Genomic DNA, 21,211 nt, shown 5'->3' on the forward strand with positions numbered 1-21,211 from the left:
AAATTAATTTGTGCAGCCTGTATATTCAGTTTGAGTACAGCAGTACTTCCCTCTAAACCTTCATGAGTTTCATTACATGAATTTCATCCTTCTTTTCATATCATGAAATTGACAAATCATGTTAGTGATTCTATTTAAAATAAACATTCTACTTTGTTTACCTTACAGAAATAGACCTTAACAACTCATTCTAACACAAGCAAAGATAGTGATCCAATACTATATATGAAACAAATCAAAACAGATTGCTTTGTGTACAGGTACTCTAACACACACACACACACGCAAAAACAGAAAGATAATTGGCAGTTCTGGTCTGAAAATAAAGTTAGTAAACATCTAATTCTTCCTCACTGAACCACTTCTGTGTCATAAGAGTAGTACCATAATCTTTTTGGATTGATCTCACCTGAAGACAGTAAACTGTTGATCATCTCAAGGAAAGTGGGATGAATAAACTGATAGTCTTCAAGCAGCAGTACCACCTGCTGTGCTTCAATGCCAGCAAGCTCCATCACCTAGAAGGAGTTAAGATATTTTAATTTGAGTATAGAATGAATGTCTGTTGTTCATAAGAGAACAATAATCTTCTCATGACAATATATTGTATCTTTTTTTTTTCCACGGCATATGAATTGTGATAGATTTTGTAAAGACTACTAGGTGATTCAGTTATATGAGATAACAAACAGAGAACATTCTACCCAGATGTACAACTTAGTACTCAGAAAACAATTACATACAGCAGACTATTTTGTAGAGTGCATTTATGCTCCAGATGTGACTTAGTGCTGCTGTTGCATCATTCCTTCTGGGGACTTAGCTGTAAAATTTTCATTAGCAGTTCTGAAGTTACTAAGAGCTGCTGACTTAAGGTCTGCATTTTTAAATAAAGTGTATTATTTCACCAATCACTAAAAGTTAACTTGATTGAACTACTATCCTATGAGCAAGCAGATCACAGTAGAGACAGAATATGAGAACATACATACAAAAAAAAGTTTTCAATATTCATGTAATCTTGAAATGAATTTTAAGTCCACAACACTCAGAAAAAAAGTGCTAATACTCTAAAAGAGTAGAATTTCAGGAAAGTAAAGAACAGTATGCAGATCTATACAGGAACATCTAAAAATCTGTTTCATTCAGACCACTGACATTATGCTTTTCTTAAAATCTTTCACACAATACTACTGTCCTTCATAATTCCCATTCTTTTTTTAGATGCGCATGCACAAACTTGAGGTTGCAGAACACTGAGTTACTTACATGCTTAAGATCATTTCTGAACTGCTTCAGCTCATAGCCTCTGGAAATTTTGGGAGTAATTAGAAAAGCTCCATGCATATGACTAACTAAGGAGGTAACTGTTCGACGACCTACACCACTCCGTCCTGCCAAAAGAAGTGATCCTCCAGGAAAACTTAGTACTCTGTCCACTCTAGACACATAATTGAGGACTTCCTGGAACAGTAATATCTCCATCTCTTTTTTGTCTCGTCCATAATGAATAACACCCTATTGAAAAAAACAACAAAAAAAAAACCAATAGCCAATACATTCACTGATAATAAAAATAACTAGTAAGATATGGAAGCATCCACCATTTAAAAGATTAGAAATGAAAGTCCAAGCGGCCACGCTGGTCTTCATTACAAATTATTTACGTACACGATAATACCCTGCTTGCCTTTTACCAGTAATGAATAAATCAAATTTTCTTAGTAAAGGTATCACACAGTATCCTCAGCACTGCAATATATTGGTATTCTTTCATTTATTGGAATAGAAATATACCAGCGAAATAATTAGAATTAAATAATGAGCCAGATTAAAGTCTGATCTACTAATTAATATTGACACAATGTTGAACAGTGTTTCAGGTAGTTAATTGCTGTATAATTGCAGATTATGGAATTTTCTATCTAAATACACACAAGAACAGATTCTAAGATTAAATTCTGCCTTATTACATTCGACAAAACCTTGAATTTGAGGTCCAGTATAGTTGCAGTCAGATTAAAAAAAGAAGGTTTAAAAAACAAAAAAAAGTAAAACTAATTACTTGGCTACTAAACTTCATCATAACTTCATCATTTACCTATTGGTCATAAGTTGGCAATTAAGGATAAGGAACAGTTTACCATCTAGATCACCAGTCCACCAAATACTACTATTACAAGGCAGATCTCAAGGTTCTCATCAAGTAGTCTGCCTAGCAGAGTTAGTATTTGCATTTCCTCATAAGTTTCATTTTTCATATTTCACAGATGTAGATGTACATCACTGTTTCCCGAAACACAGCCCACTGGGCTGTTATACACCACCAGCAAATGTAACTGACATGGTTTTATTAAAAGCACCTCTCTACACAGTACTTCCTACTGTCTGCCATATAGCACCACAGACCTTCACTTGACCAAATGTAAGAGATGATTCCTTAATCTATGATATAAACCTGATGCTTGTATGTCACTTAGTCAAATAAAAAAAAAGAAAAAAAAAGTCTTGCAGTCACTAGTACAAATTCTTGCTATGTATATTCTTTAATTAATCTTGTCTCACCTTTTTAATAGTATCTATAAAGTCTGTTGAGTTTAGCTTGCCAAGTGGCTTCCCATGTGGTGGTAATGCCTGCCCTGGAGTAGTGAATGTCTCTTGACAAGCTCCCCAAGTTACATAGAAGATATCTGCAAAAATAAAATTAAGTAGTTAGAGGTTTAGGTCCTGATCACAATCTGGATTGATTAATTTGATGTTATTAGACAATTCCTATTCAAATATTTCAAATTTATGTAATATGCCTCAAATGCTTTACCTTCCATATTGTCCAGAACATCTGAGCCCCAGTCACTTTCAAACACTTTCATCATAATATTATCAAATACATGGAGATCCTTCATGCCAACAATTTTATCACGAAACAAACGACATGCTTCATAAGCAACTATTTCCAAAACATGGTCTGCAGTTTGTGTTGATGGCCCTGATAACAATTATATAAGGAGAGATTAAGCTTTATATTTTTCAATTAGTTCTACTTTTCTGAAATTTCTCATTTAAAATATGAAATTGAAAATAAGTAAGTGAAATTACATACCAGCAGGAGAGCATCAGTAAGGAAGAAGTAAGAGAAAAAGCAAATATGTTATGAAGTGCTTTTTAATATCCTTGTGTGTCACAGCAAGATAAAGTAAAAAATATTCTATGAAAAGTAATTCTTCAGTTTAGTGCCAGCATTCTAATGAAAATGAACAAGGTATTGCACACTAAGTAAAAACAGAAATACAAAATTCCAAGCAATTAAAATGAACAAAAACCAGGAAACTTTCAAAGGGAAGAGAAAGACTGATAATAAATACCAAAATAATAATAAATCCCCCAAACTGTCTGTATTACATAAGTGCCACTGGAGAATACAAAGATACAATATTCTACGCAAACGTAAGAAAGGAAGTGAGATGAGTTTCAAGGACTAGTAAATGACATGCCATAGTGTTCATCACTAAAAAAGCCTAACTATATGTCACCATTAGATACAAAAAATTCAGTTCTTAAATATGCTGAGATTACCCATTCATTGACTGTCAGTGTAGCTTTTCTGACCTCATTCAAGCTAATTTTATACCATCTGATGATCCAAGAAAAGAAACAATACTGATGTAACATACTTAACACTTTTGTATTACTTATGTACACCTTTTATGTAAACATTTTCTCTAATTAATCTAAGAGCTAAAAGTGCAATAAGGAGTAATTGCTCATGACCTAGTAATAATAGTTATTTCACAAGACAAAAATTAGTCTTGAAAGATGTCTAAGCTACCTAAAAGAAAAAGGATACAAAATTAAATATACTTCCAAATTTCACCCTTCCAAAATAAAAACAGATCTCTTAAGACTGGACTGCAATTATCAAACATTCTGTGACAGAGACATTTGTAAACTTCATATAGATCAGACAGAAATCTATTTGAAGCAAGCCTCTGGAATTCCAGAAGACAAGATATATTCTCAAAACAGATAAATAAACAAACAAAAGAGAATGCAATTCCAGACTACTTACTTCCCTTAAACTACAAAATAGATGCTGTATGTATCTGAAAATATCGTACAGTTTTTTTTAATTTACTGCACAATAAACTGTTAATTTTTTCCTCTACCAAATATCAGACAGTTTGCATTTTAGAGAAGTACCACAGGATGGAACATCAAGTTGCACATGAAGTCATCAGTAATATTTTATGTCACTACAGAACTGCTTTATCAATGAAAACTAAGTAATTGACTTACCACCTGATAAATTGTATCTGAATAAACCAAGAACCCACTGAGTAAGAATACATGGTGTAAAAAGGTAATGACCATGATCATCAACTGTGAATTTTGCTCGTACCTTAAAAAAAAAAAAGTTAGTAAAAAAAAAAATCAAAGAGATGTTTTAAAATGGAAATATAGCTTTCATTTTCTCCAAAATGCCATTAGTTAATTAAGGCCACAGATTTAGACATTATTATTTACACACACCTTAGTTGTTTTCAAAAGTGCATTGATTAATTGTCCTGTTTTGTGAATGCAAAAGATATTCTCATAATTAAAATATCTGACATAATAGGCAGCGATTTCTTAAATTTTAAGTGGGAGGATAAAATGAGCTTTGTGTCTAAGCATCTATTTTAACTGTGTAAAATGTTAATAGACACACTTGATGTATGCAAGAAACTCCACCCTCCCATCTGTTTTCTTTACCACATCCATAGATTGCTATATGCTCAGGTGATGAAGTCCACCATCTCCTGATGCAGTAAGCTGGAAAATACTACTATCATTCAGGAACTTAAAGTGTAGACAGGTTAAAATGATTGCCAAAATCATACGCTAAATCTGTAGCAAAGCAAGAGCCCTTACTACTTATTCAGTTTACTTCTAATATCCAGAAATCATTTCAAATCAGACACCAGCATTCTGAAAAATACATGAATATTTAGTTTAATACTGGTAAACCTTTTTATTTTCTTGTAAATATCAAAAGCTAAACATTAAAATATATATATTTCTGAACTCTCCATCTCCCTGAAAACAATAAATTAAATTTCCATACCTGCTCATATACTTGAACCATAGATCCTGCTAGTTGATGTATTTTTGGTAAAGAACCCCAAACGGGGTGATTTTTTAGGTTTTTCTGGAGTACAGGTTCCAAGTAGGCACTATAAATAGTTTGCAGTTGGTCTCTATCTGGATAGCTTCACAGAAAAAAAAAAAAAAAAGAAATTATTATGGACTATCATTCTTAATTTCGTAATTTCTCTATTAAAAAGATTCAAATTCATACTAAGCTACACTAACAACTACCGAGAAATTTCAATTAATAAGATTTCTAGCAGCTAAATAACACTGTATTACTGCCATTATTGTTTTACTGAGGCCACTCTCAGTTTGTAATCACTTCTAAATGTGTTTTAAGATTTAAAAAAAAGAAACAAAACAAACACACAGACAAACAAAACAACCCTACCAACACCTGCAGATTACTCAAGTGGTTTTCAGTGCCAAGAGTTGCCAAACAATACCAAATAGTAGAATAATAGAATGGTTTGGGTTGAAAGGACCTTTAAAGACCATTTAGTTGCAACTCTGCTGCCGCAGGCAATAACGCCATCCACCTGGCCTTGTGTACTTCCAGGGAGACAACATCCACAATCCCCCTGGACAACCTGTTCTAGTGCCTCACCATCCTCATAGTATCTAATCGGAACCTATCCTTTTTTAGCTGAAGACCACCACCCCCGTGTCTTGTCACTCACTACATTTCCTTGCTGTCTCAGCCTATTCTCATAGGAGAGGTGCTCCAGCCCTTTGTTCACCTTTTGGGCCCTCCTCTGGACCCACTTCAATACGTCTCTGCCTCCCATGCTGCAAGCCCCATAGGTGAATGAACTACCCCTCAAGAGAGGTCTCAAGAGAGTAAAACAGAGTGGGTGTGAGGGCAGAAAAGAGGGAAATCACAACCTCTGAAGTGTGAAGATCCCAAAACTATTAGAAAAAAGGATGAGAATAGCCACATCTATTTGAAGGGTAAATTCAGCAAGGGCTCTATAAACAAGCAGAATCTGAGCTCTGAATGTCAAATCTCACTTTCACATACTTACTCAACTGCACAAAGACGAACAATAGAAGTAAATCTGGAGGTAAGTTTATGCCTTCCTAATGTTCCTCCAGCAGTCATGGATGCCACAATCTGGATATTTTCTAAACCAACCCACTCCAGATTTTCGTCATAGAATCCCTGGTATGTCAGAACCTTTAATAATTACATAAACATTTTATTAAATGAACGTTAACAGTGTATTTCACAAAAAAAAATTATTAGTGACAGATATAGCATCGTTACTATTTCCTTGACTGTCAGTGGTATGCTCAGTACTGGTGTCTTTTTCCCTAATAGTCTCAAATGCAAACTCTTAAAAAACTGTAAAATCCAGTAAAGAAAAATCAGTATTAGATGATGAAATATCAAGGGAAAAGAAAGAGTTGGCTGGAATTATCCATAACTACCTGGTAATTCTTCCTAGAGAAAAGCATTTAGCATTAAATAAAAGGTTAGACATTTCATCAGTGATACCTTACTCTGAGCAGTTTTAGAAGGCTTTGTGTCTAAAAGCATACTAAAAAGAAACAAATCCAAAAAGAAAATAGATGACATATACGGATTACTCCATAGCAGTCATTCAAAGAAATGTAGAGAAAGAATGTCATCAGCAGAAAGAGGTATAAAAATCTAGAGATAAAATTGTTTTTAAATATTTCATTTTGTATTCTTCTCTGTGTGGACTGGAATTCATGTATCTACACTGAGAAAAGTATTGTGTCACATCATTAACTTACATTGTCAAGTACTGTCTTTAACATTTAAAAATATAAGCTCAATAAAAATGGTATCTTAACTCCAGCTGATAGTTATATATTCTATTCAAATACAAATAAAAATAGTATCAATTCAGGCAGAGGATACTAACTATGAAAATTATCAATGTAGGTACAGACACTGACCTATTTCCAGGGTATTTAAGTCTCTTTGTAAACAGGAATTTACCTGCTGAAGAAAAGCAATGAGAGTGCTTGTTCCCCATTTATCAGGTTTGGGTAGATTTATATCCTTTAAGTACAAAACAAGTCTTTCACAGTCTTTTGGCCTAAATACTCGCCCAGTGTTTGTACTTATTACAATGCAAGTTTGACTTAATTTCTGTATAAGATGTTGAGAGGTAGTTTGTGCACTGCAGTGAATGGCAGCAATCTGAGTGGATCGAAGTTGAGAAAATGCATAACGAAGCAGCATCCTAAAAAAGCGAAAGTGTACACATAAGTATAAATAAGATAAAAACACATTCAAATAATGAGTATCCAAAGATATTTTACAGCTTTTGAATTATAATGCACACACTGCATACTGTAGTAATATGAGGTGTTGCATGAGGTTTGCTGAATTTACCATTTTCCATTCAAGACATTCAATTGAAGTGTAGCGTGCATCTACATAAAATAAAGACCTATCTTCAATACCTTGTATATTTTGAGCCAACACTCTTAAATAAGGAACCTAAAATAAGCAACAGGATGATTTTAATTCAGCTGCCTGGATAAAGGTATCCAGGATGAGACCAAGACCAGGTATCTCAAGTGCCTTTCAGCTGTTGCCTCACTGACAGTACAGGTGCTTCAAACATCCTGCTTCACATCTAAAAGCCTCATACAGATGTCTCAGATGTATAGTGTCAGCTTGAACTTTCCCTGAATTTTCTTACTTGCCACTATTGGTTTGCTTTGTTAGTAAACATACTATGTTCTGTAACTAAAAATGAGAAAATCACATGATAAAATCATTAATACAAATCATTATTAATTTCTTCAAGTAGATAGAAGTATGTTTTGCTTAAAATAGCAAATGTAGTATTTTACCCTTTTCCACATCCTTCAGGACCCACAAGAAGAAATGGCTCCTTATTGTTAAAGTCTAGCCAGGGACTAAAGTAATCTAAGCCTCTCTGCATGTCAGGGGTTTGGATGACAGGAAGTGTTTGCAGATTACTGAAGTTATCAGCTGTTAGATTTTCAGGTTTTTTCAGCCGATATAGCATTAACTGTCCACTGTCCATGTCATAATATGTGTCCAGGGGCCTCCTTGGATCTGGTGCAGATTCTTGTGCCCAACTGAAGATCTTTAAAAAAAAAATAATAAAGTTTCTGTTAAATCCATATCCCTAATGGCAAAGCCTACTATTTTAATTATGTATAAAGAATGTACAGAGTAACTTTGTAAAAAGAAGCAATTCCTCCATTTTATAATTTTGCAGCTTCCTTCGAAACCAAATTTGATCATGTTATACATATGCTTTATGATGAAGTCCTGAATTAAACAGTAATGTATTACTCTTCCACATAATATTTTTTTCAGAAATATAAAGAATTAAACTCAAAGAAATCAAAGAATAAGAAATAAACTGCATTTAGTACACCTTTATATAAACTTTTTAAATATTAGACAACATTTACAAAAGGGCAACGTAACTCACTCCTCTTCATCAATGGCTAATATTCAGAAGTTGAGTTTGATCCTTGACCATCTACCCTGAATATGTTATAGCTCCAGACTGTCTTTTGGAAGGAACTATTTTCTTCTCTTCAACAGAAAACCCAAGGGTGTCTATGGAGATAACTCTCTCCAGGGACAGCCTTATGCAGGCACTGTGGACAAGTAGGCCACTTAGTTTTCCAGCACTGTTCTCTTATCTTTGTGTCTTCAAGTATTTACAAAAAGATAAAACCACACCCCAAAATATAAAATACATAACTACAAAACATGCTATAAGACCACTTTCATGGTGAGGTTCAAAGACTGTACAGTGCTATTATTCCACATATTTTGAACACAAAAAATAAATGTGTTAGAGATGCAGTAAGCATAAAACATTCACTGTAGAGGTTCATTGCATAGAACAGTATGAACAGAGGCTGTTCCATATCACTTGGTGCAGTACAAAAGAACTGCTGCCTGGTCTGGATGAACCTAGCAGTGTATCAGGGGCACGTGAAACATGTATTTACTTCTGAGCTACTTTAGCTACTTCCCTGTATGCAGCACAGACTGCAAATAAATAAGAACACAGATACTCTACTACTGTGAATCTTCATTGAGAGAACAGGGAAAAAATCACCTTCTAAATGTACCAAGAAACATTTTATGAATATGATGAAAAAGATTACCTGCTTTGCAAATTCTAGTCGTGAACTCATATTAAGATTGCCACCAAGACCCCGGAGCAAGTTAATGATAAACTGTCCACGTTCAGTACAGCCCCGAAGATGAGAAAGTCCATTCATCACAGTTCCAACTAAACTTGTTTCTACCACAAAGTCATTCTGTAAATTGCAAGTCAGATTACATTTAATCCTATGCCTAATAATAAATGCAATGTATTGCTAGCCGTGTATTCTTTGGCTCACCCACTTGATGTGAAATTATCTTAAAACATTGATTTGAAAGTCTTAAACTTGTATTTAATTCCATGTTTAATTATGAATTGATGTAATTTAGCAGTCAGAACTTTTCTTGAGTATTCTGAGAATTGGTAAGAAACAAATGTAAGTATACACTAGGAATCTCTCTCAGAAATAGATTATTTATGAATTTTGCTCTTTACCACCAAAGGTGGATGTTCAAGACCAGTGCCATGCCTTTCTTTAGCATCCAGATGAAGATACTTCAAAAGCAGAAAAATATCCATGGGTAAAAAGAAACAAGAGGGGAAATAGCATTAAAAACACAAAGTGACCATCTGTGGGGGACCTTCCCAAAGGGGAGGTAATGCAGGTGTTCCAATATTAGTTTATTGGCCACAGCAGTGGAGATTTGCAGTATAAGTTTCAAAACTTTAAGTAGAGCAATCAAGTTTTAGAAACTCACTGTGACTGGAATGGTTCCAGTATTACTCTTATTAAAAAAAAACAGCTACAAAACAAGCACTGTGATTTCTTTTTATTTAAATTAATATGAATATTTTCAGTGTTAAACTAGAAAAAATTTATCACCTTAATAGAAACTGAGAAGTGATCAAGTATTCAATTACCAACCTGCTTGACAACCCAATTTAAAGCCTTTTCAAAGTAGTCCCCAATCCAATTTTCAAGGTTATATCTGCATTCTTCAGGCTGCCTTCTTAGCCAAGATTTTATCAGAGAATTAAGATCTGTATCTTCATCACTAAGCCAAAGCAAAAGAAAACAAGATTCAAATTAACAAAAGATTTCCACATCTTCACACAGATGAGTTAAAATGGAACAAAATTCTAAGAAATGTCCAGTGACTTTTGCATAAGAATTTTTAATCAATATTTTGGCTCTACTGGTCATACACAAAATAATGCAGTATGTATCTGAGAAAGTAGGAAATACATTAGCCAAAAGGTTATAGCAAGACAGCTTTGAAAACACATAAAACTTAAGCTAGATTCTCTCAGTGATTTGCTTTTCAAGTGTGCTCAACTAATTCAACCACTCTGCACAGTTTATACCACCTTTCTAGAAAATTTAGGAAGATTTGCTTCATTTAAGAAATGATAATACTCTGACTTACCTCAGAAAGATCATTCCCATTCGTGATATTGTAGCAGGAGATGCACAGCTAAGGTCATGAGTTTCAAAAATAAAATTGACATTTGAGCCAAATTGAATTCTTTCTCCACTAGGCATAGTCAACAATCTGTTGTCGTCCAAAACAGAATTCAAGGATTCAATCCATTCAGGATCAATATCACCATCACAAATTATCCAAGAAGTAGTATCTATTTTCCAGATACAATTATAAATTATAAATGTACAATTATAAATTATAAAATATCAAACCCAAGAAAATCACTTAAAGGATATAACTCCTGAACTAATTGAACAGTATTTCTTACTCTTCCTTCATTATAACTTTAATATAAGCTCTTTAGAGACATTCTTCATGTTTTATCTTCTGATGTCTGCTTTTGTTTTCTTAAGTACAGAAAAGCTAGAAAGTGCTAATCGGTACTCAATATGACTGGCACCAGAAGTTTTATTTACCTTATGCTAACCACAAACTAATAATAACATATTGTAAAAATTTAAACTGAAAATAAATAATTTCAGTAAATTAAACAAAACAGTACAACCACTCTCTCCTAAACGTACCTTGGGGTTCTCGTACCACTTGCCGAGCGCTATTTGTAAGCACACCATCAGACCACTCTCTGGTATCCATGTCAATATGGCCAAGCAACTGATGACGAGGCATTGCTTTGGGATTCATAGTGTACTGTTTCACTACTTTGCCAGCTTTCCCAAGTGCTGCCCTTAACATCTGCCAAAGTGTTGACTTCCCTGCACCACTTGGACCTACAATAACTACACCCATTCTCTGACGTAGTTGTTCATACAATTCCAAAGCTTTCTTGACCTACATAATGAAAAGAAACAAAGGATAGGTGAAGTTATGGAGCTAAATCAATCATGTTCTCTTTTTTCATGCTTTTCCAATCTAGTTTGCATGCAGTACTCTTGTTTCTATAATTATGAAATAACAGGCATTTAGAAGATCAGTTAAAATTCAGATACGAAAGAGTAGCAAGAAACTTATTTTGTATATTAGAAGAATTTCACTGAATTACTACAACAAAGAAATCTGTGATCTCTGGACATTGATTTTTCCTGAAAAATTCATGAGTGTTTAGTCAAAAAACTTTAGCTCAAAGAATATATGAATGTGCCTGAGATACAGAATTGCTCAATAAAAGTAAATGTTTACATATTAATTCTTTCACTGTCCAAAACATTCAGAGGAATTTGTACCCAGCTTGAAAAAAAACTGTGTATCATATGCTCACATCTTAAGACTTCTTGCACTATTTTTCATTCTATTACACGACCAACCTCCCATGCTTCCGCCATGCACATCTGTTTTTAAAGGAACAATCATAATCTAACATTTAGGTGGATTTTTTTTCACCTTTTTCTAAAATATTTCACTCAAAAGTAGAAGGAAATGAGTCAAAAGTACTATAAACTAGTTCTAATTGAGAACAATTCATTTTCTTTTGCTATTCTAGTCAGTGTTTACCTGAGTGTTTATAATTTCCAAGCGTGCCTCTTCAAAGGCTTCCTGTAAAGCTGCAGTTAACTTGGCATACTCCACATCTTTGAAGTCAATGCCAGGGAAGACATCTTTAACCAGTGCATCAAATCGTGCACAGTCTGCAAATGTAAGCTTTGACATGGTATTAAGCCGCAAAGCTTGAACCACCAAGTGACTTTCATTAACTGGAAGTAAAAACAAAGAAGCCAGATTAATTTGTGTTCTGGTTTTGGTTGTTTTTTGTTTTGTTTCGTTTTTTGGTTTATTTGTTTTTAGCTCAGAATTAAATCCATATTGTAAGATACTGGAAGTGGAATTGTAAGGGAGACTACAATCCAGTCTTTCTAACACTCTGCCTGAAGTTAGACAAGTGACTTAAGTATCATACATACTGACAGGTGAATTCTATTACAGATGGTTATAATATATACAGATAGTTGAGCTGGACACAGTAAATACTAACATAATGATTAAAGCAGGACTAAGAGTAGCAGCATAATAATCTTCTTTATAAAGCGCTTGTGTAAGAAATGAAGGAACTGAGTCTTTTCCTGCCAGAGGCAGTTAGAAGTCTAATCTTCCATGGATGTCCTAATTAACTACAAATACTTCAGAAGAGGAACACTCTCCCTAGCTCCTCTTGAATCTGAAGTACCATGGCAATTTGGGACTAGAAGAAAAACAGACACAAGAAAGTTTTATGCTGCCATAAAAAATAAAAATACTCGTAATGGGAAAGGCACAGGGTTCTGATCCCTATTTTTTGGGTTTTTTTAATCAAATCATTTTCTTATGTAAAACATGAAATTTTTCAGAGTGGGATTAAGAACCACTGGTGAAAATCATTGTTTCATTACAAATGCATGATTGCCCCAAGTCAGAATGCACTGTAGCCTGAATTCAACCCAAAGGACAGAAAGTCTCTATTCTCTAACATGCCCTTCCTCTGCATCTTTTTCCCCAGATGTTCTAGAGTCTGAGAATTAGTATATCCTTCCAGGATTTGCAAAATGCTCAAGCTTCTTCATCCTGAGCAGTGTTTTAAATGTAAATGTTCCTATAGGCTATTTTTCTAAATAACATGATAAATCATAAAGAGAGAAAATGTTTACATTAAGGAACTTGTTTCAGAAAGCAAAGCAAGTAATACAAAATTTCAGCAACATTTAAGAGCATGGCCAAGATTTTGACAAGTCAGACTGAACAATACAAGAAAATATAAAGAAACAAGAAATTGCATCCAATAGAAATATCTTGTATCTCAAACTAAGGGATACACACATGCACGTACACAAAAAAAATCTGGGTCAAAATCATAAGCTTGATCCATTTATCTAGTCTACCACAAGGATTACTAGAAGTTATAATTTAAACAAGACTGATCAAATTTCAGGAAGTTTCACATATCTAAACAAGAAGCCAAAAAAGTCATAGAAAGGAACACTGATAGGATCACATTGTAAAACACATTGTTGGTAAAGCTTTGATGGATCCAAACAGAACTCAGTTACAAATTGTTTACCATTGTCAAAATATTTGCAGTGCCCAGATTTGTAAACCAAGGCTGTCTCTAACAACTAACAATATAATCTGGATAGACATCTGCTGTTCAGGACATCAACTACTGCTTCTTGTTCACTAAAGATGAAAATTCTCATCTACCCTAGTCTTAATTGCCACGCATTTAAAATCTAAACTAGAAGAAAATATTAAAAATAATCTAAAAAAATACATAGTGCTCCACTCTAGTCTAATACTGTCTGTCCTTTGTATCTGTTCGTATGTTTACGTATGCCTACCAATCTGTGTTTAACATGATCCTTATCTTTTATCACGTGACTGTCCTGGTTTCAGCTGGGACAGAGTTAATATAGATAGATCGAAACATAGATAAATAGGCAACAGATCATTACCATTACTATTATTTCCCTCTTCCTTTTCTATGTTACTAAATAGTTTTTATCTCAACCCATGAGTTCTATGTTTTTTTTTATTCCCCCAGTTCTCTCTCTCATCCCACCGGGAGGGCAGGGAGTGAGTGAGCAGCTGTGTGATACTTAGCTGCCTGCTGGGTTAACCCACAGCAGTGACAATTTTAGCCAACCTCAAGTGAATCAAAATGGTCTGATGATTGCTGAATAATGACAGCATCAGAGGATCTACACTCCAGGCCTAAGCAAAGTGAAAACAATAGTCTCTGAGAATCATTTAGAAACATAAATAAATAAATTCCTCTACCTATATTTCTATCAAATAAAAACTCAATCCAAAATATGACAGCAGTCTCTTGTGACTTACAAAGGGCTATTCCTGGATAACTTTTTCTTTGTTAAGTAATATCTAATCTAAAGTATGGCTTCTCAAAACTCTGCTGAAGAAGCTGTAGAGAATATCTGTACAGTATTCTAAATAATCAAAAGTTTGACATGGTCAATCTTACTTTCTTGCTTTTCTGCACTTCTCTTCAGCTGACGAAGAAGACTGCCACAGCCTCTCAGAACAGTCTTTAATGCTCGTAAACCCCAATCATAGTGCTGCTGTGGTGTTAAAAGCTCCCTAAATGAAAAAAACAACAAAAAACCTATTGAACCATTTAGCTGTGTTGAAATAAATTTTAGGCAACATTGGTTTTCCACCTTTTTTTTTTTTTTTTTTTTTTTTTCCAGATTACTGTATGGTTTGGGGGAAAACAGAAGCGGAAGAGTTTCTTGTAGTAACGTGCATAATGCATTTCAGAGGTGTAAGCAATGATACTCTAAAATCTTCAGAGAAAGTATATTCAACAGTTAATATTTATATCATCATCCCTAGTGAAATTAACTAAAACCTCTGACAATTTATAATTGTGTTCATTTATCTGGCATATCCATAATCAAATTCCATTTCCATTTAAACTACTTCAGGAGTCAAAATACACGTTTAATCACAGTCATATGCTTACATTCATATTTAATGAGGCTAACAGGGGTGCAGTACTTTGCCACCTTGAGATTTTAACTGCATTCCACCTATTTTCATACCTGAAGCTCCCAATATATTGCAATATTTTTATTTTTAACATATTTTCTTTGTCGCTTTTTTTTTTTTTTAATGAAAGTTCAGATGATTCCAAACCTACTGTTTTATGGCTACCTTGGTTTCCAACACATAGCTCTGTGCAATTTTCAATTCATACAACATTTCAGAAAATTAACAAAAAGTACGTGGCAAATACTACATAGAGAAAAAACGTGAGATAACCACAAGGATCAATGTTACCATCCACAAAACAGAAACACGATAAGAATTTTATTTTTAAAATATGCTTACCTTGCTAGATTGAAAATAGCCACTAATTTCCTACCAAGTGTTTTAGCATACTTAAAGCCTTCTGAATATAAAATTACTTCTGCAATAAGTTCGTTGTCTGGATGAGTCATAGCAACTGGCCTAAAAAGTTGTTTGAGGTTATCAGGCAGTTTTTGTCTTCCTCCATAATCTTTTCCAGCAGGATTCATAGTGATAAAAATTCCAGAATTATGATCCATTTCAATCTGGAATTAGAAACGCAAGGGTAATAGTATATTGTCATTTGAAAATATTGGGAAGTGTACTGTGTTTAGTTACAGTAGCCATTCTTTAAATTGGTAGAGATCCAGTTCTTTCAGTACTATTCGTATAAGAAAACCTTAAGTCCATTTTGTTGTACCTTTTTGCCAAGCAGTTCACATGAAGAACTATGTTTCTTCAAAGCATGTTGAATAGTCTGAATCTGCATGGACACTGCAGACAATACAGCTTCCTCAAGTCTATTAAATTCATCAAAACAGCCCCAGGCTCCACATTTCACTAAGCCCACAAATATGCGTCCCATCGACTTCACATCAATGCCCTTAAAATTAAAAAGAAATAAAAATAACAAGGAAGTAATAGAAGACTGTCTTCCTACCCATTACAAAAATACATTACTTTAAATAACCATGAATGTCTAAGAAACTATCAAATTACTATTTTTAGAATGTAATACTTCTCTATAAAGTGAAAAGATATTCTTGATTTTTTTCAGTTAAATTAGGAGGAACCATGCACACCTCATCACAATTAAAGACTAATACTTGTCTTCCAAGAAGTCCACCCAAGGCCTTTACTGATTCGGTCTTCCCAGTGCCGGCTGGACCATAGGGATTTCCTCCAAGGCCCATCTTCATAGCCTGAGTAAGAGTTAGGTAACACTTATCTGTCAAAGGTGTATAAACAAGTTTAGGGGAATTACCCTGCAGAAACAAAATAATTTATATGGTTTAGTACACAGAAATTAGTTAAGATATAATTTCATTACTTGCATTCATAAATTAATATATTTAAAAAGAGAAGATAAAGCAATGACTAAGATTATTATCTCTTTAAGTATATGAATTTGTTCAAAATAATGAAATCTCCCTACTTTTTTTTTAGAATTACAAAAAAAAAAAAATTTAAAGGAAATGAAAAAAGCACTGAAATCAGATCAATCTGTATCCATATTAGAAAGTACTATGTATCCATATTGTGGCTGCTTTCCATACAACCATTACATTTACATTATCAAAATCAAGAACTAAAAATAAATATCCTACTTTTTAATATTGTCTATGAAATAGAACAAAGAGGACAACAAATTTGGAAAACAACAGCAATGGTTGGAAGGCAACTAGCAGCATGTGAAGAATGAAAAAGCGAAAAATATTTAAAAGCCACCAAACACAAATTAAAAATACCATACCTGATATTCATAAGTGTACTGAAGTTCAGCATCTACCATCTGAACATAACATTTTTGGTCTTTCATATAAAATCTCAACTGTTTCTTCCAAGCCCAGTCTTCAGCACTGTGAATCTGTGCTTGATTTAGCTGCTTCACCAAGTCAATGTTATGAATAATATCAAGAATCAAAGCTTTAAGCTTGAGCTCAAGAATTCCTGATTCTGCATACAATATAAAAAAAAAAAATTACAATGTTAGCAATTCTGACATTCACTGGGTTGCTTTCTATTATCATTTCATTTTACTGAAATCTTGTTTCAATTATATATATTTACTAATCAGCATAAAATGAGATCCTAACAGAGGTCACAAGCCATCATGTAATTTCAGCCATTGGAAAGATGGGTGACTAGCCTAATAAATGTGATGTTCTCTGCCTCTACTTTCAAGACAGTGAGATAGAGGTTTTTCCAGAAACAAATTATTCCAAATGTGTTTACAGCTATATCCACTTAATAAGTAAAGTACAAATTCTTAACTGATGTGATAAGGGTCTGAAATCATACTGTATATGTTCTGGAGATTTTAACTAAGAATAAAGGGAGAAGGAAAAGGGGAGGATTTCTCTATATTCAGTTATAGTTATTTTGTATATAACTACATGGTGATACATATATATATTCATTTATTTTGTAGATACATGAATTATGTATGTTTCCAAATATATAAGCTCTCCAACAAGTTTTTAAATCTAAATAAAAGTCAGTTATTTACCGAAACATTAAATACACTGATGTTGATAATTGAGGTAGCTAATTTGTAATTTCCTACTTAAACAAAGAGAATGTTAAATACTATACAGTTACAAAATCATTCTGAGGTCTTACATATTAGAGCTCATTTTCATACCTGTACTGCCAGTATCTCCCATACTAGTATCAATGCTAGTATAACGTTCCAGTTTAGCTATCAGTTCTAATTCTAACTGTTGCAGGTTATGGTTTTTGATAGCATTCTCAACATCTTCGGTGAACTGAATTTGTTCTGCCAAGGAAAGAATCTTAAAAAAAAAAAAAAAAAGTAGTAGTTCAAATTTACGTTTTAAAAATATGGAAGATAAAGGAAAAGAATCACTTACAATTGGTCATTAAGAAAATGTTATCCATGTTTAAATTATTTTACTTTAAATGTAAATGACATCAAACATTTGCTAAGCACTTAAAAACAAATACAGCCACCTTTTAAAAACTGATGACTTTTAGCAAAAACTTGTCACGCAATCCAATACAGCAAATACGTTCGCTGTTCTACAACATGTGTTACCAAATCTATTAGAAGCATCTTTTCTTATTAACAGATGTGTAATACAGAAACATTTTAGGCACACTGAGCCAAGTGTGCCTAAGGAGTTCTGATCACATCTTTGACTTTTTCTACTACTGACCTGTTAACATAGCATTTTGCATTCTCATTTCTATATACCCCTTATTTTTTAAGTAATTTAAGTTCACTGAAGAAGTACACTTAGAGCTATGAAGATTCTGTCAAATTTGGAACCAGAAAGAACTGGATCAAAAAATTCCACCAATTATACCAACCTGAAGATTTGTAAGTTTAACTACACCATTTACGCCATTTTTGCTACTGGTTCAAATTGCAAAGATCAATTTTATCTTTATTATTATTTCTGTTCACTATTTCTGTTTACAGAAAAGTGTCTTTTTTTTTTTTTTTAATGTAACAAAGTTTTAGCAGCCCCACATCTGTTATTGTCTACCAGCTAAGATCAAGATTTGCATCATATTAAATACATTTTACATAAGATCAGGCAGCATGTAAAATACCTCAGTACTTTTAATATTTACATAAAAATTACAAGAAAAAAAAATTTTAAAGAACTTCTCTATACTATATAAAGAGGATTTTTCTGGGATTTGTCTGGAGCTTTCTTGTTAATTCATACGTATACTTTGTGAGTCTTTAAAAATAACTCATTTGGTGTATTTAAAACTACACAGTGGTGCTACTGAATCATCTACTACCTGGGAAGGAAATAGCGTTGGATCGATGGAACCTTCTGATTTTTTTCCAGCATCAACACAATCAATTAACATGTTTTTCAGAGTCTCCTTCATCTCCAAAGCCAAACTGCTTAGCCACACCTGCCAAAAAGATGAAAAAGCTTTAGGTACATTGCAAATTATTTTCTTAAAACTTTTTGGAAATATATTTGATATGATTATTTTATTTTATTTTTTTTTTTTTTTACCTCCACATCATTGGACAGCAGAACTTTATTCCTAAGCGGCACAGTTTCTCCTTCTACTGACTTCATGGCAACTATGTGTTTAAATTCTTCATCAAAGCTCACACTATGAATGCCTATTAATCAGAAAATAGCAATGAAGTCAGACATTGTTAGTCTTGAATATTAGTTCCTCCATGTCTAGTAGCAGAAAGGGAGAAAAAAAAAATCTGCAACAGACAATTTAGCTTTAAATATACTTATTTCTGAATAAATATACTTCCCAAATGAAAACTAATGCATTACCTGCAAAAAGTTTCTTAAGATGAGTCTGGATAACCAAAGGATTTGTGGATTGTCCTAAAATTTCTAATAAGTCATCATCTCCAATGAAATAGAATCTTGGAAATGCTGAGCGCTTTTCCTGTATAAAAAGAAAATATTTTTTAATTATTTATTTTAATTCAAACTTACTGACTTTCTTTATAAAAACAATATTAATTTCAGTTGTACCTCTAAAAATTCATTCAAAGATCTCTGACATCTCTGAAGCTGATCAAGTATGGCAATTAAGGTATTTCTTGTTCCCGCCCGGGCATTCAGTGAAGTTATTCTATTATCCCTTTTGATATCCGACAAAACAGATCTTCATAGGAAAAAAAAAAAAGGAATAGTTCATAAAATTATCATTACATTACTGAATATTATACATTTGTAGCTGTTTAATTAAAAATTAAAGCACACTGTTGTTGTATAAGTATCTGATTTATAACTCAGTTTTAAAAATCTATGATGAAACATTTCAGAATTTACATCAACGTATCTCCAGCATAATTTAATAACTTCTTTGGAACAGTTGTTCCTCATATTTCCACTATTAATAACATGGTAGCACACAGTTCAAAAATGGTACAGACAATATATCAGATTCCATATCACTAACCTAAAATCTTCATCAACTCTGGTAAAACGTGCATGATCTTTGGGCAGAGCTCCACGGCCAAATATGGGTTCTAAGTAGACCCATTTCCTCTGTATTAGGTTTAAATTCTGTAAAAACTCATCCAACTCAGCAAGTTTTTTTTCCCAAATGGACACTTTATCTTCAAAACCTTTATAATATGGAGAGTCTTTGAGAGACTGTAGAAGACAGCGATGATCTCCAACTTGGTTGACAATGTCTTTCCAGTCTTTAATAAGCATGACAGTCTTGCCTTGGCTATCTTCATAATCTGTTAATGTAAAGACAGCCCCAACTCCCCAGAGTTCAAGTTCACGTAATGCTTCTCTGATTGTAACCTCACCTTGAGCCCGACAATTCAAATCCTATTTAAAAGCAGAAATACATTTCATTTAAAACTACAGGCCTTGTGGTAATACTTTTTCTTCAAGAAGCAAAGACAAATTATTTTTCTATATTAAGATAAAAATATAAATATGCATGCACAAAACATTCTATGGGAAGACATTGTTGCATTTACAAAACAACAGTAGATAAATAAATAACAGAATAAAAATACAATAACTTTACATGTCACTATTCATACCTTAAGTTCTGTGGCTTTTTCCATAATGGCATCAGTTACTTTAAGAAGATCTCCAAATAGCAAACCCTGAAGAGTAGTGCCTCGGGGAAGACCCAGAAGACGAAAGAGATCGAGCCAATGGTCTGGAGAAAGATGTTCTCCTCTAACGTATTTTAGGAGTGGAATTATCATCTATGGGAAAAAAAATTGTATGAATCTACCTAATATTTCTGCAAATTATATCTGTTTGTTCATAGAAAAAGCTGCTAAAAAAAATAACATTCTTAAAATAAAGTACTTTTTTTTTTTTTTTTTTTTTTAGAATCCTGGATTTAAGTTTAAGAACTTTCTCAGAAAAACTCATTGTGAAGTACATTTAAGTAAATTGTAATGCTCTCCTCATTCACTATAAGGCGCTAAAAGATTCTTATAAATAAATTAAATGTTCAAAGCAGCACCAGGAGATACTCTCTGAAATTCTAACTGATTTTTTTTGTGAGAAATGAACAATGAGTAACATAGTAAATAATACTATTGGATTTTTTATTTTGAACACCTTG

General features: G+C 33.3%; 1 protein-coding gene across 3 annotated transcripts in view; it reads right to left on the reverse strand.

The window, feature by feature from the left end:
* Positions 1 to 21,211, reverse strand: part of DYNC2H1 (dynein cytoplasmic 2 heavy chain 1) — a 139,928-nt gene that overhangs the window by 97,921 nt on the left and 20,796 nt on the right. For 2 of the 3 annotated variants that reach the window (XM_031595889.2, XM_090133940.1), the window contains exons 25-50: positions 20,673 to 20,843; positions 20,069 to 20,451; positions 19,639 to 19,771; positions 19,432 to 19,549; positions 19,150 to 19,262; positions 18,923 to 19,042; positions 17,790 to 17,940; positions 16,899 to 17,101; positions 16,228 to 16,410; positions 15,846 to 16,028; positions 15,467 to 15,690; positions 14,598 to 14,713; positions 12,143 to 12,342; positions 11,218 to 11,482; positions 10,637 to 10,844; positions 10,135 to 10,264; positions 9,268 to 9,423; positions 7,963 to 8,222; positions 7,097 to 7,343; positions 6,153 to 6,304; positions 5,102 to 5,246; positions 4,294 to 4,396; positions 2,819 to 2,986; positions 2,566 to 2,690; positions 1,270 to 1,518; positions 410 to 518 (exon numbers count right to left, since the gene is read on the reverse strand). In XM_031595889.2, coding sequence (XP_031451749.2) covers positions 410 to 518; positions 1,270 to 1,518; positions 2,566 to 2,690; positions 2,819 to 2,986; positions 4,294 to 4,396; positions 5,102 to 5,246; positions 6,153 to 6,304; positions 7,097 to 7,343; positions 7,963 to 8,222; positions 9,268 to 9,423; positions 10,135 to 10,264; positions 10,637 to 10,844; positions 11,218 to 11,482; positions 12,143 to 12,342; positions 14,598 to 14,713; positions 15,467 to 15,690; positions 15,846 to 16,028; positions 16,228 to 16,410; positions 16,899 to 17,101; positions 17,790 to 17,940; positions 18,923 to 19,042; positions 19,150 to 19,262; positions 19,432 to 19,549; positions 19,639 to 19,771; positions 20,069 to 20,451; positions 20,673 to 20,843 — 4,615 coding nt within the window. The remainder of the gene's footprint in view (positions 1 to 409; positions 519 to 1,269; positions 1,519 to 2,565; positions 2,691 to 2,818; positions 2,987 to 4,293; positions 4,397 to 5,101; positions 5,247 to 6,152; positions 6,305 to 7,096; positions 7,344 to 7,962; positions 8,223 to 9,267; positions 9,424 to 10,134; positions 10,265 to 10,636; positions 10,845 to 11,217; positions 11,483 to 12,142; positions 12,343 to 14,597; positions 14,714 to 15,466; positions 15,691 to 15,845; positions 16,029 to 16,227; positions 16,411 to 16,898; positions 17,102 to 17,789; positions 17,941 to 18,922; positions 19,043 to 19,149; positions 19,263 to 19,431; positions 19,550 to 19,638; positions 19,772 to 20,068; positions 20,452 to 20,672; positions 20,844 to 21,211) is intronic. The other variant, XM_090133939.1, reaches the window with a different exon arrangement.

The sequence above is a fragment of the Phasianus colchicus genome, chromosome 1 (genome assembly GCF_987193195.1).
Source record: "Phasianus colchicus chromosome 1, bPhaCol1.hap1.1, whole genome shotgun sequence".
Classification (NCBI taxonomy): Eukaryota; Metazoa; Chordata; class Aves; order Galliformes; family Phasianidae; genus Phasianus; species Phasianus colchicus.